Source organism: Choristoneura fumiferana, chromosome 12, assembly GCF_025370935.1.
Source record: "Choristoneura fumiferana chromosome 12, NRCan_CFum_1, whole genome shotgun sequence".
Taxonomy (NCBI): domain Eukaryota; kingdom Metazoa; phylum Arthropoda; class Insecta; order Lepidoptera; family Tortricidae; genus Choristoneura; species Choristoneura fumiferana.
The window spans coordinates 16,693,908-16,711,662 of record NC_133483.1 but is presented as its reverse complement, the minus strand read 5'-3'; the positions used below and the strand labels follow the sequence as shown (position 1 = coordinate 16,711,662).

Genomic DNA, 17,755 nt, shown 5'->3' with positions numbered 1-17,755 from the left:
ATTCTGGTGAGAAATTCTAAGCAAATATTAACAAAAACAATAATTGGCAAATCAGTTGGAAGTTTTAAAATTTACATGCTCTTCGAGAGAAATTTAAAATAACAGTAACTTTCGCCCCAGAAAAATAACAAATTAAGGGTAAAAGTAATCATACTGTTTCGTCATATCTTGACTTGACAAAACTAAATGTCAGTCAAGTGTCAATGTGACATTGCGCATACGTCTATCTAAGGAGTGCGTTTGCGAAGATTGTCACTATATACTATAACTATAAAATTAAACCATTAGACTGATACTAATACCTTCATCACAGGAGTGCGTTTACGAAGTCTGTTATACATTATTCCTAAAAAAAAAAATAACTTATCGCTGCTCGCAGTATTAATAAGAGCGAAGTATTTATATGATAGGTACTTTTTTTATATGATAGTTGCTAGATCTATTGAGTGATAAGTACACATTTACGATATCAAAATATTATGCTTCCTAAAAAAATGGAGAAAGTCTGCAAGAAATGCAAGAAAGACATTAAAACAAGAGAATATTTGCAATGCTCGCGATGTCTAAAGGCCCATCATGTGTTATGCACATCTAATGTGACCTTGGCACGGTTCAATCTAATGACTATTGACAGTCGAAGCACTTGGAAGTGTTACTCATGTTATGAAATAGAATCAAAAATTGAACAAAAAGGCTCAAAAATACAATGTCAATCAAGCACAGCTCATAATAACTTGAATACTCCTAAGCCTAAACAGATGCATAACAAAGTAGCAGTAAAAAAAACATTATTACAACGGCTTTCCTTGGATAACATTAGCGTATCCGACTCTGAATCAGAGGAGGATGGCAATATGTCTACTTTCTTGGATAGCACCTCCAGAAGCCTACCAAGCTTATCGAATGATGAGGATCCGCAAGTAACAGAGCTCAAGCTGGAGATTACTGATCTTGCCTGTCAGCTTAGCAGTGCACATGCTGAAATTGACCGCCTTAACTGTGAAATAGTAGACTTCAGGAAACTACTCGCTGACAAACAAAAAAAGCTCGACATCTACGCAACTTTGCTGAGTGAAAGTGGTTCGCCATTGCCACGTAAATCAACTCCTTCAAAGAGAGCCATGAAAAGATGTAACTCTGTTCCATTTACTAAAGAATCTTGCAACCCTAACCGAGCTGAATCAAAGACAAATGTCCAGTCCGGGTTAAAAGTAATGAGCACCCCTATTATATCAGCGTCACCAGTAAGAAAACCAGAATCAGAGCCAGAGCCAAATCCAGAAGCAGAGCTAAACCCAGGACCAGAGTTAAACCCAGGGCCAGAGTCGAATCAAGAGGCAGAGCCAAACCAAAGGCCAGAGCCGAACCCAGAGATGAGCCCTAAAGTATCGTTAATTTCGCCCACTAAGAATAAACTGGCAATACTAAGCAGCAACAGCAGAAATAAAATCTCTAGTATCGTAAAAAGTGAGTCCTTGCTGAATGAATTTGATTGCTGTCATTTTGTAACTCCCGGAGGAGGTATAAGAGAAAACTTACGTCAATTAGGAAAAATTGTGTCTCAGTTTACACAAAATGACTATTGTGTAGTACTAGTCGGTGAAGAAGACTTCCAGAAAAATGAAAACTACTCAAACTTAATGCGATATGTTTCCGACACTGTTACTCCTATTGTTCACACTAACATTATCATAGCATGTCCTACCTATATTTGTGGCAAACCTATTTATAATTATAGAGTCGAAAGTTTCAACGCCCTGTTGCGGAGCGATATACCTTTACATAAAAAACACTTTTCGTTCGACACTAACCTCGACTTATCATACGACATGTTCTCGAGAGTAACAGGGCGATTAAACAATCTTGGGGTAGCTAATATAATTCACCACATAGGAATGTTCATTGCCCCTTCTCAAGAAGGTCTACACACGAGATCAAAGTTAATGACCGCCGAAACAAATACGAAAAGTATACAGAAAAAAATATCAGATTATTTTCAAATAAGGTCAGCAACACGAGCATTTTTTCGAGAATCGAAACAAAACCATCAGAAAATATGATAATTCTTCATCAAAATATAGCCGGACTACTTAATAAAAAAGAAATCTTAGAAGCGGCGCTGGATGAGATGTCAACCAATGGAGATGAAGTCGATGTTATCTGCTTAACTGAACATTTTATAAAGAAGGGAGAAGATTCTAATTTGTCAATCTTAAATTTCAACCAGTCTTCTATTTACTGTCGTAATAAAAAAAGAGGTGGTGCATGCATATTAACAAGAAAAGGCATAGAATGTAGGGAACTTTTAGATATAAATAAAATGTCTGTTAGTCTTGTATTTGAATGCTGTGCCGTATATATACCAAAGGAAAATGTTACAATTGTTTGTGTATATAGAGTCCCAAATGATGCTAATCTAAATGAATTTATGAATACTATGGAATTAGTGTTAATAAAACTATGTAACTCGAATAAGAAAAAAATCATAATTTGCGGTGATTTTAATATAAATGTGATGCATGATACTAAGATAACTAGGAACTTTGAAAATCTTCTATCAAATTTTAATTTAAGAATTGAGTTCAAGCAAATTACAAGACTGGCAAGTGGGACATGTGTAGACAATATACTACATAATATTAAAGGCCATCAAAGCAAAATTTTACACTTGAATATATCTGACCATTCTGCGGAAATTATAAAAATCCCTATAAATAATAAGCACACTCCTGATTCATGGACTTTAAAAAAACGTGATTACAGTATAGAAAATATAACGAAATTTAGAAATTATTTAGGCGCTCTCACATTTTCTAATGTTTACGAATCAAATGACTGTAACATAGCATACAATAGGTTTTATAATATCTTCAAATTGTTTTATGACCTATGTTTTCCCGTTAAGTTAGTAAAATGTAAACAAAAAGAAAAACCAACATGGTTAACAAACAGCATAAGATTATCATGTCGACGTAAACGAGCACTATATTGGAAATATATCAAAAATAAGAATCAATATAAAACTCAGTACAATAATTACAGCAGAGTACTAAAGAAAGTGATAACTATTTCTCAGCGAATTGAAAGTTTAAAATTCATAAAAAAATCTATCAACAAAAATAAAGCAGTATGGCATATAATAAATCGTAGTAAATACAGAAAACCGAAAGCAGAAATAAAACACATTAGATATAAAGGTAAAATGCTCCGTAATCCAATACACATTGCAAATGCCTTTAACAATACTTTTATTGACTTAACTAAACCCTACCTAAGCCGAAGCGCGTTGCCTAAACTTAAAACAAATCAGAACAGAACAGGCTGTGTGGTAAATTCTATTTTTATGCAACCTACCTCGCCAGATGAAATTGCAAAAATAATAAAACATTTAAAAAATTCCAATAGTGTTGGGCATGACGATATATGTACAAGAGTGATAAAAAGTTGTTCTAATGAAATAGTGCAACCACTCTCTTATTTAATAAACTTAAGTATGCTTACAGGTATATTCCCAGAAAAGCTAAAAGTTACTGTAATTAAACCTATATTTAAAAAAGCTGATAAAGAAGAGTGCGAAAACTATCGTCCTATAGCTCTCACGTCTATAATATCGAAAATATTTGAACGCCTTATTTACAATCGGCTAATCAATTTCTTTGAAAAGTATAATATCTTAACTAAAGAACAATTTGGCTTTAGGAAAAATAAATCTACTACTAAAGCTATTTCAGACCTTATGAGTACAATTTCCGAATGTTTAAATTCTCGTACACCTGTAACAGCAATCTTTATGGACATGACGAAAGCATTTGACTTCGTATGTCACAAAATGCTCTTAGATAAGTTATATGGATATGGAATACGAGGTACTGCATTTGATCTAATTAAGTCATATTTGGACAACCGAAAGCAGTACACGGCAATCACGCAAATTAATAAGATAAATAAAACTGAATATACTTTTAATTCGTGCATGAGAACTGTTGAGCGAGGAGTGCCTCAGGGTAGTATATTGGGGCCATTACTCTTTTTGTTGTTTATTAATGACTTGCCTAGTGTAACGAATAATCATATTGTTCTGTTTGCTGATGACACCACCATCTTAGTTAAAGGCAATGATGGTGATAGCTATCAAGATAAGATAAACCTGACGCTAAACAACATAATTGAATGGTTTAAGACCAATCAACTTATTGTAAACCTTGAGAAAACAAAGTATATGCAATTCTACTTACCACAGTCAAAGCCCAAAGATATAATAATAAAATGCGATGATATCACTCTCCAACAAGTAAATGACATTAAATTTCTTGGCCTGATGTTAGACTGTCATGGGAACTGGAAGGCACATACAAATTATCTTTGTAAAAGCCTTAGTAAATATGTTTATGCCTTAAGGAAAGTATCATTAATATCATCTCAGGATGCTGCTCTTTGTGCTTATCATGGTCATGTTGCCAGCAGTTTGAGGTATGGTCTGCTACATTGGGGAAATTCTACAAATAAAATGGATGTGTTTCGTTTACAGAAAAAATGTGTTAGATCCATAGCAAGAGTAAAGAATACCGAAAGTTGTAAACCACTGTTTAAACGTTATAATATATTGACACTTCCCTCAATGTTCATATTAGAGGCGTGCATGTTTGTTAAGGAGCATATGCACTTATTTAGAATAATTGAGAAGAAGCGGCCAAGGAAAAATTACAACAAGTTTAATTTATTTCCAATGAATTGTGTCAAGACTTCCTACTACAAAAAGAGCATATTTGTAATGGCTGCTAAACTTTATAACAAACTACCTGATACCATAAAAAATCAAAATATAAAAGTATTTAAAAGAACTTTATTGAAATTTTTGAAAGATAATGTATTTTATGATATACGTGAATTCTTAGAAAATGATTTTACCGCATTTAATGTTAGTTAGTAAGTAAATAAACTATTATTAATTTTAAGAAAAATAATATTGTACGCCTAAGAAGCAAATTATAGCAGTTCTTTTCAAAATGATTTCCAACTTCACATGTACTTACCTATAATTAACAATAAATTATTTGAGTTTGAGTTTGAGTTTGAAAAATAGATGATGATATAGTGCAAGAAATTATTAAGCCAGAAGGTATGATACTTATCTACTTTAAACAAATTTTAATGTCAAAGTAGAAATAAGTTTATGTAATTCAAATATAGGCCATACCATAAGTGTAACTATAAAGGAAAAGTTGTTTTGCTTATTCAATACAATTCTTATTTTCAAGTGCCTTTAAAAAAAAATTGAAATGAAGTTACTAATTTTAAATATTAATCTTTTCAGAAATACTACGAACTCAAGACAAAGATACTGTTACAGACTCTATCATTACTGCAGAAAAATCTGTTCAAGCAAGAATAAACGAAATGTGCATTATAGGAGCCAAGGCCATCCAAACAATATGCCAAAGTAAAAGCATTACCACGTCACCATTGAAAGTGACTACGACTTCTCGTTTGACTTCACCTTTTAAAATAGTTCCTTGCCATGGAAAACCATCACAGACGGGAGTTGTCAAAAGAGCGAAGAGAAATATTGCCTTGAAGAGGAAAAATCTGATAGTGATATTTCTTATTTTGAAAGTGGCCATTCATCACCGTTTGTAACCACTTCATCATCAAGGGTTACTGACTCTGACAGTGTCACAAATACCAATGAAATATTGAACAATTGCAGCGTCTCAAAAATACTGTGCGCTTAATTGAAAAAAAAACCTTTGTTGTATGTTGGTATTTCCAAAGAATGTTATTTTTTAATTCAGTTATTGCACAAAAACACACAAATATAAAAATAGAATATATTTTACTATGTTTGAAAAAAATTAGAATGAACACTACGTTTTCCGAACTAGAGGATAATTTTGGAATGTCATTATCTTATGCCAGTAAACTATTTTTAGTAAACATACCTATAATAAGTAGTTTTTTAAAACCATTTATTGTAAAGTTGGATAAAAAGTTAATAAAAAAGAACCTTCCTATTGCATTCAGACATAACTATCATAATGTCAGCTGTATCATAGATTGTTTAGAAATTGATATACAAAAACCATCAAAAGCTGTTTATCAGGCACTGACATGGTCGGACTACAAAAAAGGGGAATACTGTAAAGTATTTAATATCCTGCACACCTAATGGTTTGATTAATTTTATTTCTCAGGGGTTTGGGGGTAGAACAAGTGATGTTACTATAGTTGAAAACAGTAAATTTCTTGATGAATTACAAATAGGAAGTTGTATCTTGGCGGACAGAGGCTTCAAACACCTTGAGCAGAAACTTCATGAAAAGGCCATGAAACTTTTAAGGCCACCCAATGTAAGCACTGGTGAAAAATTGTCAAAAACAGAAGTTCGACAAACTAAGATAATCGCTAGCTTGCGAATTCATATTGAACGCACAATCAGGCGTATAAGAGAATTTCATATGCTCAAGCAACATTCAGTGATTAATAACAACATACTTCGTGTTCTTGACCATATCATTATCATTGCATGTGCTCTTATTAATTTACAGAATTCTCTTATTAAATAATATAAAATAAAAAAAAATTAAAACAAGGAATTGGTTTTTTATTTAATCATCACACGCTGGTGTTACAACACAAAATAGGATAGACATTTTCATTCCAGAAAATTAGTACCTTTTTTACTAAATTCCTAACATATTCACTATCATAATTTTCTAGCACAATTTCTACTTTCCTCGTCTCTTCAAATTTGCTGTCAGCAACACAAAAATAGCACTTTTTGATACCAGTTGCATACATTTGCAGTTGCACCTGTGCCTTATATTTAGTTGTAATAATTCCATTTTTTAAATAATTCTCTTTGGCTTTTGCCTTGGTAGGGCATTTAATTTCTATAATGGCATCCTTTGTTAAGCCATCAGGAGATGCTGCGATCATGGGATGGTCTTTGCATACAAAAAGCCCACACAAACTGATTTTTTTTTTTAAATTTTTACTTACTGTCTTTCTGACAGAGTGCTCCAAATTTCTGCCTCTCTTCATCGCTGCTGTATCAGGTACTTTTGCACCCATTATAGTGGCCACCAATGACCCATCTGGTGTATGGCAAACACTAACCTCGTGTGCCTTTGATGCTGTGATACGGCCATATCGCATCTCATACCATAAGCTGCTTTTATTCTGCCCCCTTGTTGCTTCTTCGATCATACTTATTGCAGTTACAGTGAATGATGTTTTCATCAAGTCAATAAGCTTGTCTACATTGTTTTTGATTTCTGGAGTTTGATCTAATAGTAAACAGTGCAATGAATATTTCATAATGCCACTGTGTCTAAAATCATCTTGGTATTTTAATAACTCACAGTTATCAATTTTTCTCTTTTTGGCTTCAGTAATAAATTCATCATATAATGCAGACGAACTTGGTCGGTGTGGTACTTATTTTTTGGACATCTGCTGCACAGTAATATACTTCATCGTAGTCCCTACTTTGGATAACGTGGACTTCTTCCAATAACACTCAATGGAAGTGCATGAAGGTTCCTCAGTGCGACGATGGACCCACATCAAAAAAGCTACTGCATGCTTACATCCTCCGGCTGAAGCTGCACAGTCGTGGCACTCGCAGCTAATTATTTCACAGTCACTTTCGTCAACAGTCAATGTCACATTATATCCTTTGGCTCGTACTTTGTGCTCTGGGCACATCTTACACTTAACTGTGCAAATTCCACGCTCTCGGTGAAGTTGGACATACCCAATCGCATCGTCACCATATGATTCCCTGGCAGACCTGTGAAGCAAAGGCAAAGGTCATGACAAAGAGAATTTACATCAAATTTACGAATATTTAACAACATAACCTAAAATTAGATTTTACAAAACTTGAACTTTTATTATGCTTAATTACATGAAGGTTTGTAAATAAATAATGTCTATGGGGTACTTACACTGCTGTTTTTACGTTTTTAAGTTCCGCAGCATAGTAATCAGCGTTATTCTTAAAGAAACGTGCGACCATAAACGCATCTATCTTGGGTAGGTTGGTGTTATCAGCTCGCACAAAATTTGTCTCCATTTTAAGATTCAAAATGAATATGAATGCTAGAATTGCTAGAAGTTGCGAGATTTTCCAAAAACTGCTTTAAAATGCCCGTAAAACGTAAACTACTACTACTCTCAGTCAAGGAAGCTTTGTTTACTAGCATGTGACGTCACAAAAGTTTTAACCAATCACGGAGCGTTGACCATCACAGATAAAGTTGAAACAAATTCTATATTTTGTTTTCCGAAATATGCAAATATATATATATTTTTGTCTAAAATAAAGTGAAATATGTTATTTTATGCCTTTATCTTGTAGGATGACCATAATTTGGGGTATATTTTTAATGTTGTCAAATAGCCTGGAGATTATATGTCAGGTACGTAACTCAACTATACCTCCTCTATTTTTAATAAAATATTTTTTACTATTATTTTCTTCCTTCAAACATAGTAAAACTTTATTGCAGAAACTTACAGGAATTTTCAACTTTCAAAAATAATGAAACTATAACAGAAACTTAACAGGAATTTTAGAATCAAGCAAGCATGGCAACACTGTTCCACATTCTCATATCGTGTTGACCGGGCAGTCCGTATTTTTATTTCCTTTCTTTTCTTATACCCAAGCTTTGTAATCAGTAAATCGAAATTCGTGATATTCAATGAAATACCAAGTGTTCAGCAGACATTTACGGATCCGCTCAAAACTTTAACGGCCACAATCAATGTACGTAGAGAGTTACACTTGTTCGTTTTGTGAAATCTATTGTCAAAGCAGTACTTTTACCTGATGGTACGTGGTGTTTATTACAGGAACAGTAAAGATATTCGGTTGAGTAAGTCATTATCGTGGCTACTACGGCACGGTGCAGTACAGGAGGGGTTTAATATAAGGTAATTGTTAAACACCAGCTTGTTCACTTCAGTCTTACAGCAGGTGCCTATCAATATGCTTTCTCACAAATTAGCCTTATGAATTTGTTTCGTAATTTTGTGCTGTGTAGTAAAATTAGTTATGAATACTTTCCATATACTATTGGCGACATTTGTTAAAAAATATACCTGAATACCAAAGGAGGCTCCATTTTGTTTACGTCAATAATACGGCCAACGCGTGCATTTTTTTATGCACTCAGTTAAAATCTTCGCGCGTGGGTGTTTACTTTGCTTTCATTTGTTTGTTGGTTGTACTTTGTATTTTAAGTAATGCAAAAGAGAGTATATTTTTAAAATAATAAAAACTTATATTAGTTAAGGCGTATTCAAATTGTAATTAGCCATTGCAATGAGTCTTAGTGAGATAAGGGAGGAAACATGATGCATCATCAGTTCAGATAAACTTATCCATTTTACCGGTCTGCCTGAAGGATGTTTTTGTTAATGTCAACATTGTTTTTTCATTCAGTGTGTTTTTTTTTATTTAAATGATATATGCACCTAACAGCACTGTTAGTAAGTTGCTCGGGTTTCAAGTACATATATTTGTTCACCTTACATTAAAATAAAATTTTAATAAATTCCACACTTAATTAAAACCAGGCTTTATTACAAAAAAAAATTCAGTCTAAAATAAATAACATTATTCTGTAAACTTGCATGTCTGTTAAACACATGTTCAATGGTTACCTAAGTTTTTGTAGTAATAGAGTAATATTTAAAATCCATTCTTCTATTTAAAAAAACCTCTGTAAGGTCAAAATAATGCTTGGCCAAGAGCATGTCGGTCACACCCAAAATAGGGTTCCATAGCCATTACGAAAAAATTTAATAATATTTTTCTAAGGATTTCGTATTTTGTATGGAATATTTCACGTTTAGGTATATTTTATACCTTAAGCTGCTATTTACTCTTAAACTACTAATAATTCTCAAGAAAACTTAACCATTATAGTTTTTCTTGTAAGTTTAATATACTTACTACCATCTTTCAAATTTTTCCACTTATTTTGAACATGAAACTACCGTGAGATTCACTCATATTAAATATAATGACCCGGATAACTCACGTCTTAAAACGAGTTTAGCTCGACATGTTTTTGATAAAATCGGACACTTGTTACGCCGAAGATATAGCATCAAGTAGATTTTCCGTCCTCATATGCAGCTCAGACAGTTGGTACGTTCGCCGAAGGATAAGGAGCCCATGAGTGGTCCCGGGATATATATGATTCCCTGTGCCTGTGGCAAGAGCTATATTGGAGAGACTGGACGAAACGTTTCCACAAGGGTATCGGAGCACATACGCAGTATGAGGAAACAGGACGACAAGGGTCTGCTGTGGCCGAGCACTCAATGGACTCGGATTCGATGCACTATATCAGATTTGATAAGGTATCTGTTCTTGCGAGAGAGAAATTTTTCATTCCGCGGAAAGTGCGTGAGGCCATCGAGATTAGTCGTCGGCCGAATTTCAACCGGGATAGTGGTTGGACGGTACCTCCGAGTTGGAAAACGGTGTTAAATACTCGTGCTGCGTCATCGGTGTGTGTGAACGTACCTTTACAGAGCGATGTTGTTAGTGTTGTGTGCTACCCTACATTTTGTGTGCCGGTGTCAGTTTCGTCGAGTAGTCGCGCAAGCAGAGCGGCGGCGCGCAGTGCGCGTGTTGCAGCAGCCGCTGAGTCGCGTTGCTCCGAAGACGAAGGCTACGGGATTAGCCCGAAACATGTCGAGCTAAACTCGTTTTAAGACGTGAGTTATCCGGGTCATTATATTTTTCCACTTAGTTTTAGAGAAGTGGGGATGCTTGATTTTAATAAAAATTTGCACTTGAATATTTTGCAAACAAATCACTGAATCGAAAAATCGTTTTAGCAACCCCCTAATGGTTTTAAAATACCTATCCAACAATACCCCACACTACAAGGTTGGATGAGAAAAAAAAATTACCCCCACTAAAGTGTGTCTATGGTACTCTAAAAAAAATTTTTTTTTTTTACTGTGCCGTTTTGTCAGCATAGTTGATATATATATTCGTGCAAAATTACAGCTTTCTAGCATTGATAGTCTCTGACCTGTCCGCAGACGGACAGACAGACATGGCAAAACTATAAGGACTAAGTCTTGATAAGGAAAAAAATTACCAGTAAACAAAAAAAAACTTTGTGTTGTAGCCCAGAAGGATATCTTGATGTAGACACAGTACTACGGCACAAAACATTCCAAGGGTACAGCCGATGTGACATTGAACGGGTGGTCCGCAATAATGAGAAGCAGAGGTTCCAGTTAAGACAGGACCCCAGCACAAGGTCACTGCAGATCAAAGCCAACCAGGGGCACAGCATTGATGCTGTCTCTGATGCTGAGCTGACTCCTATTTTGACGGTTAGTAAAGTACTCACTTAAACGGGCAGTACTTGTTAGGTATTAACAAATGCAAATACTATGGGGTCAAAAATACCACGGGCTTTGAATAGCTATAATTTGTATGAATTTGACTTTGTAACTATTTAAAGTAATTTTAATTTTTATTGACAAAATGATTGAAGCCTCTTCCACAGAGCATAAAAGTAAAAAGTTATGATATTTTCTCTTTGCCTATTTTCAGGCACTGGCCACCGCCACCTCTTAGAGTAAGAGAGTTTGGGTGGAACAATGTGTTCATTTACCTTAAAGCTCATGGTAAATTTCAAATGTAATTCCGCATATAAAATCAGAAAAGACACCATGTGGTATTTGTTACCTAGTTGCGACTGCCACCATGTTGAAACATTGTAAAATTACCTTTTTACCCGACTGCCCGAAGGAGGGTTATGTTTTTCGAGCGTATGTATGTATGTGGGTAGGTATGTATGTCAATTTCTTTGGTCCTCGCTGCAGCCTAAACGGCTAGACGGATTTTAACATATGAGGTATCATTGGATTCGTCATAACTGTCGGAGTGACATAGGCTGTATAATATTTCAATATGGCATCTGCAAAAAATATATATTTTGTATTGTAACAATATGGGTATCAAATGAAAGCTAATAATTAGCCCATTCTGGGTTATAATACTTTTAATCAACCGTTTTCACATAAATATCAAAAAAGTGTAAAATAAAACATTAAATTTAAAAAAATCAAAAAACGACTGCCAAAACTAAAAGGAAGAAAATAAGTGTAGTAAGTAGTCTAGAACTCAGTTAAGTAGCTAATTTAAAGTTCAACAGTTGGGACCCATTTAAATCGTGACGCTCAAAAACTCTTAGTAATGGGTCCCGACTCCCGACTGTTGAACTTTAAATTAGCTACTTAACTGAGTTCTAGACCACTAGACTTATTTTCTTCCTTTTAGTTTAGGCAGTCGGGTATTTTGTTTTTTTTTTTTTTATTTATCAAGATTCTTGTTATACATTCTTTGATTTTACATTTTACTGGCCTTTAAAATTCGAGATTTCGCAAAATTCCCGTTACTACAACATGGTCTTCATTAACATTTAGGGGCGGTTTACCATCCATTGATTAGTGTTAACTGGCGGTTAGGTGTGATGCCGGCCGTCTCTATTTGTTATGTTCGAATAGACGGAGACGGCATCACATTTAACCGTCAGTTAACACTAATCAATCGATGGTGAAACAGCCCCTTAGAGTTAGATTTTTAACAAGGGGCCGCTACGCGACATCCTTGTAAAATTTTGATATCTAACCCATGTCCAGTTATTTTTACGAATGTGAAGAATTATTAACTGTATCAATACGGTATTTGACAACTCCTTAATTTGCCATATCTTAATATTATTTTGAAAATATAGATATACAGATAGTGTTTAGCGAAGAGAAAATTTAAATCGGTTGAAAATTGGATTTATAGTGATTTTTTGAAAAATCTGTATACTTGTCTCTTTCTCAAACGCTTTTCTCTATGCAGCAAGTATGGCGGTACTGGCGTGTGACGTCACATGCCAGTATGTCTTTCTCTGTCTAATCTTGAATTTGAAACCATTATAACTTTGTTATTTGTAAAGGTAGCTTAAAATTGTTTCTCTATTCGATAACAGGCATTGTGATTTTTTAATTTATAAAACATATACAAAATAGTCAAATACCGTATTATTAAAAACAAAACAACACAATCACGCAAACCACACACTGTATGAGTTGAAGCCCATTCGATATCAAACTGTCAATGAAGCCGCCGTGTTCGCTCGCTCGCCCTGGCGTGCATTTTAACAATAACTGAATGCCCGGTACCACGAAACTCATATGCATCGCGATAAGCGACGACCATCTTAATTGCTTGTAATCTATTTGTGACTGTGGAATGTATTTTGCTAATATACCAATTAAAACATGAGTCATTGATTACTATCTATGAATAGATAGATATTTCTAATGATCCTACTAATAGGGAAGACATCTCCATTCAAATGACATACTTTTATAGAAAAAAAGACGACTAAAAAGTAAAAAAATATTTAAAGGCTTGAATTGGTGATGGTGTTCAGGGAAACACTTACCAAATTACCATCTGATTATGATTATGACGAAAGGTTCCAAATCATATAACCTAACCGAACTTGCGAACGGCGCTGATTTTCATTTTGGACCATAAAATCATCATACATTGAAAATACATTAAGACAAAGTAAAACCAAAACAGAAAAACCGGCCAAGAGGTTGTCGGACACGCCCAGGATAGGGTTCCGTAGCCATTACGAAAAAATCAAGTAATATTTTTCTATTTCGTATTGTGTACGGAATCTTTCAAGTTTAGGCTGCTATTTACCCTTAATGCATTCACTGCCACCTGACTTCCACAGGTGGCACCGACGCACATGTGCGTTTAAAATGTATGAATGATTATGTCAGTGGCACTGGGCGAAGTTCTGAAAACGCATATATGCGTCGGTGGCAGTGAATGCGTTAAACTACTAAAAAAGCAATCTTAGCCGCTATAATTTTCCTTGTAAATTTGATATTTACTACCACTGATTTTTTGAAGGAAAATCATAAAATATGCCAGGCCAGGCCAACTACAATTCTATTCTTAAAATACGCAGTGCTGGATTTATATTTTGTATGAGTGTAGGCTGTTTTATTTCCGCCGCCCCATGTACCTATCTAAAATAATAATTTTCTGGTCTTCTGAAATTTGCCGCCCCTAGGCCAATGCCGCCCCTAGGCCGCGGCCTATACGGCCTATTGACAAATCCAGGACTGAAAATACGTAATATATACCATCAGCTAAATATGTGGTCTACCACCCTAAAGTTGATAATCGTTTGCATGTCATAAAACAATAATGCCAATAGATGTGTCTGTCAACTTGAAAGTTCAACTTTAGCGACATATTTTTGATAGGAACTTGTTTAAAAATTGATAGACCACTTATTTGGCTGATGGTATAATCGCTCGTGGTATTTTTTTTATGTCGTGTCATGTTTTGTTTTGGAGAAGATATGTATTTGAATCGCGAGATCGCGTTGGATGCGGAAAGCAGAAGACCGGTCTGAGTGAAGAGCCTTGGAGGCGGCCTATGTCCAGCAGTGGACGTCTTTCGGCTGACATGAGGATGATTATGATGTATTTGAATAAGCTTTAAACGCAATATTATTTATTTAGTAAATAAATCTATAAAATGAAATTTTAAACGCTAAGTCTAGATTTGATCCTACACTATACGTATACCGCCGTGCCAACAGACTGACGTCAAAAATATAGAAATTACCGATCATGTTGCGTGTAAAACTTTCAACACTTTATAATTCAAAAACACGCGTTTTCCCATAGATGGGACTAAACTACATCGCTTCTTCGACCCCAAACCAAATACCCCCATAATATACAGGGTGATCAATCGAAATGGGTCAGCAGGGAGAAATCAGAAACTATGAGAGATAGCGAAATCTGTTCTTTGGAACCATGGCTTCCATTTTAGATTTAATAAAAATTGTATTTTTTTATTTAACTCTCAGGTACATAATCGGTAATCGAACCTGTTATAAATGTCTGTAAACTATGTATATTTTTACCCGACTGCGATGAAGGAGGGTTATGTGCAGTGATCGTAGGTACTTTTTCCAGCATTTTTGGTGCAGTGCTAGGGTTGTCAATAGTGCCCCATATTAAATTGTTTGAACCAAGAATGAAATAAAATCAAAAATATAAATAAAATAGCGTATTAAACAAATCGGAAATACAGAAAATATTATCAGAACATGTAAACCCAATATGCATAATGAAATGAGGGGTTAATTTACTACGAGTAAACTAATCGTCAGTATACCCTCCGGAAAATTTGATGTTATGTACACAATTACAATGGATTAAGTAAAAAAAATGTGTTTCATTTTCAATGACAACATAATATTACATAATTTTAAACTATGATTGGTTATTTGGAGTCTTTTTGTATTTTTTATTTCAACTCCAAATTTGTTACTTTTACGGGTATCCCGTGAAACCATATCCCACCCAAACCACCAAACCCACACCACAACCCAAAACTCCAACTAACCAATCATAATTTGATTGCTTAGTAGCGACATCTCTTGTCTGGGTGAGCGGTTGGTTCCGAAAGAATGTGACGTCTCTCGATGAGAGCGAAACATAGATGTCGCTAGTGCTGCTGCATAAGTAGCGTAGTAGAAATAAGCAACCTGAGATATGTATGCATAGGAAAAATTCGTGTCTAAATTCCTGTCCAGCGGTGGTGTAGGGGTTATAGCACGCAGCACGGATTGCTGAGGACCTGGGTTCGATTCCCAGCGCTGGTCTCTTTTTCTGGTATTTCTGTGCATCCATGTCTCAGTTTGTATTTTCGATATAATTTTAAACGTCAATCATATTATACACGTCGACAACCTAAGGTCGCTGTCGTGTGTCACTTCACGTCATTGCACCAAGAATGCTGGAAAAAGTACAAATCGAGTTCAGCTCCTGATTCTCTCCTGATTTGCTACTTTGAATATTGAATACGGACGGAACTACGGCCCAAGCCCTCTCATTCTGAGAGGAGGCCTGTGCCCTACAATGGGACTATATAGACTGACATGATGATGATGATGGCAAATATCCAATTAAAGATAAATATGTCGAATTGTCATTATCATTATGGAACAATTTATAAACACTAATAACTAATTACTTTCTATGAATTTATTTTCCTTGCTATTCTAAAATGATATTATCTATTAAGTGGCAACAGAAAATCATTAACAATTAATTAAAGAACGCATCTCAATCTTGTTCGTTTAACTATCATTATAAACTACTTAGATCATCATTAGCCCCTCTCTTCCTTGCAGGCTAAATACACCAGTGTCGTTCATGGTACCTCCAGTCACTGCTGGCCTCTGATACAGCAAGCTGGACTCAGCCGCATGCGGAGAAACCACATCCACTTCGCAAAGTCCACCAGCTCGACCGACGGAATCAGAAGTAACGCGAATCTGCATATCTATATCGACTTGGAAAGGGCCCTGCGAGATGGCATAAAGTTCTACGAGGCTGACAATGGGGTCATACTGACATCCGGCAACGCCGATGGCTTCCTAGAGCCCAAGTACTTCTCTAGAGTTCTACACGTTGCGACTGGTGAGTGAAGTGTTTATTACTTTATACTGACTGTTATTTAACCCAGTGCGTCTTGGCGGACCCTAAATAATTCCGCTGACGCCGATGGGCGTCCAATTTCTAATGAAGATTTCATGGTATATTCTGAACATTACATTTAACTTTTAAAGTGTCCAGCCAGTGGCGTAGCTATCGGAGGGCTAGACGGGGCAGTGCTCATTTAAATTGTTGGCTAAAATATTATTTATAAGAATTCCAGCGTTCCACTTTATTAAATCCCAAAATGCTTTTCACTTGTTTTTGCTATGATATTATGATGTAATGTTATTTTATTTACTATATACAAAATCAAATACATATACGTACTCGTACATCACATATTAAGTGTGATTAAGAGACTGGTTTATGGGACGTCTTTTGAGCAAAATATTGTACTTATTAAAATTTGTGTCGTATTAAATTAGAAAAAAGTTCAAAATAAAAAAGAAAAAGAAAAGAAAAAAGTTAGTATCGGCATTTCAGGGCCCGCTGACGTAGGGGGGCCCCTGGCACTGCCCTTATGGTAAAAACGGCATTTGACGTGATATTGTATTAGATTGGTTAAAATTACTTTACTGTATGTTTTTGATTCGGACAGATGCAACTCGCTTTTGATTCACTTGACATTTATAATAATACTAGCTTTTACCCGCGGCTTCGCCCGCGTGGATTCGGTTATCGCGCGCGCTGTTTCCCGTTATAAAAAGTAGCCTATGTCACTCTCTGGCCATAAACTATCTCTATGCTAATAATCACAGTCGATCTGTCGCTCCGTTCGACGTGAAAGACGGACAAACATACACACAAACACACACACTAATATACACTATATTAAGTATGGACTCTTAATCAGTAATCGTCATTATTTGCTCAAACGTGATGCAATAAGATGGTTTACATACAATTTATATTGTGCAAACATGTTTTGTCAGAAAGACATGCAAAATATTTTAAGTTGTGTGTATATACTTGCATTTATAGCAGTAGCCTATTACATATATTCTACTCTAAATTATGACTGTCATTTAAATACTTATTATTAGTTTGCTTTTGTGCCATAATATTTTTTTAGTACACAATCTGATGTAATGTTTAACATTTCCAGGCGCTATACTCTACCCGTGAAGATGGAAAGCTGGTGCAGCGCACCGACTGCCCAGGGCCCCCTCCCGCC

General features: G+C 35.3%; 1 protein-coding gene and 1 pseudogene across 1 annotated transcript; both read left to right on the top strand.

The window, feature by feature from the left end:
- The first annotated feature begins 5,741 nt into the window (after nt 1-5,741).
- LOC141433820 (uncharacterized) lies at nt 5,742-8,276 on the top strand (annotated as a pseudogene).
- A 339-nt stretch (nt 8,277-8,615) lies between these two features.
- On the top strand, nt 8,616-17,755 carry Tpt (tRNA 2'-phosphotransferase). The gene is made up of 5 exons (XM_074095920.1): nt 8,616-8,773; nt 8,860-8,940; nt 11,160-11,370; nt 16,275-16,563; nt 17,687-17,755. Coding segments are annotated over exons 1-5 (603 nt in total). The 5' UTR covers nt 8,616-8,771; the 3' UTR covers nt 17,707-17,755.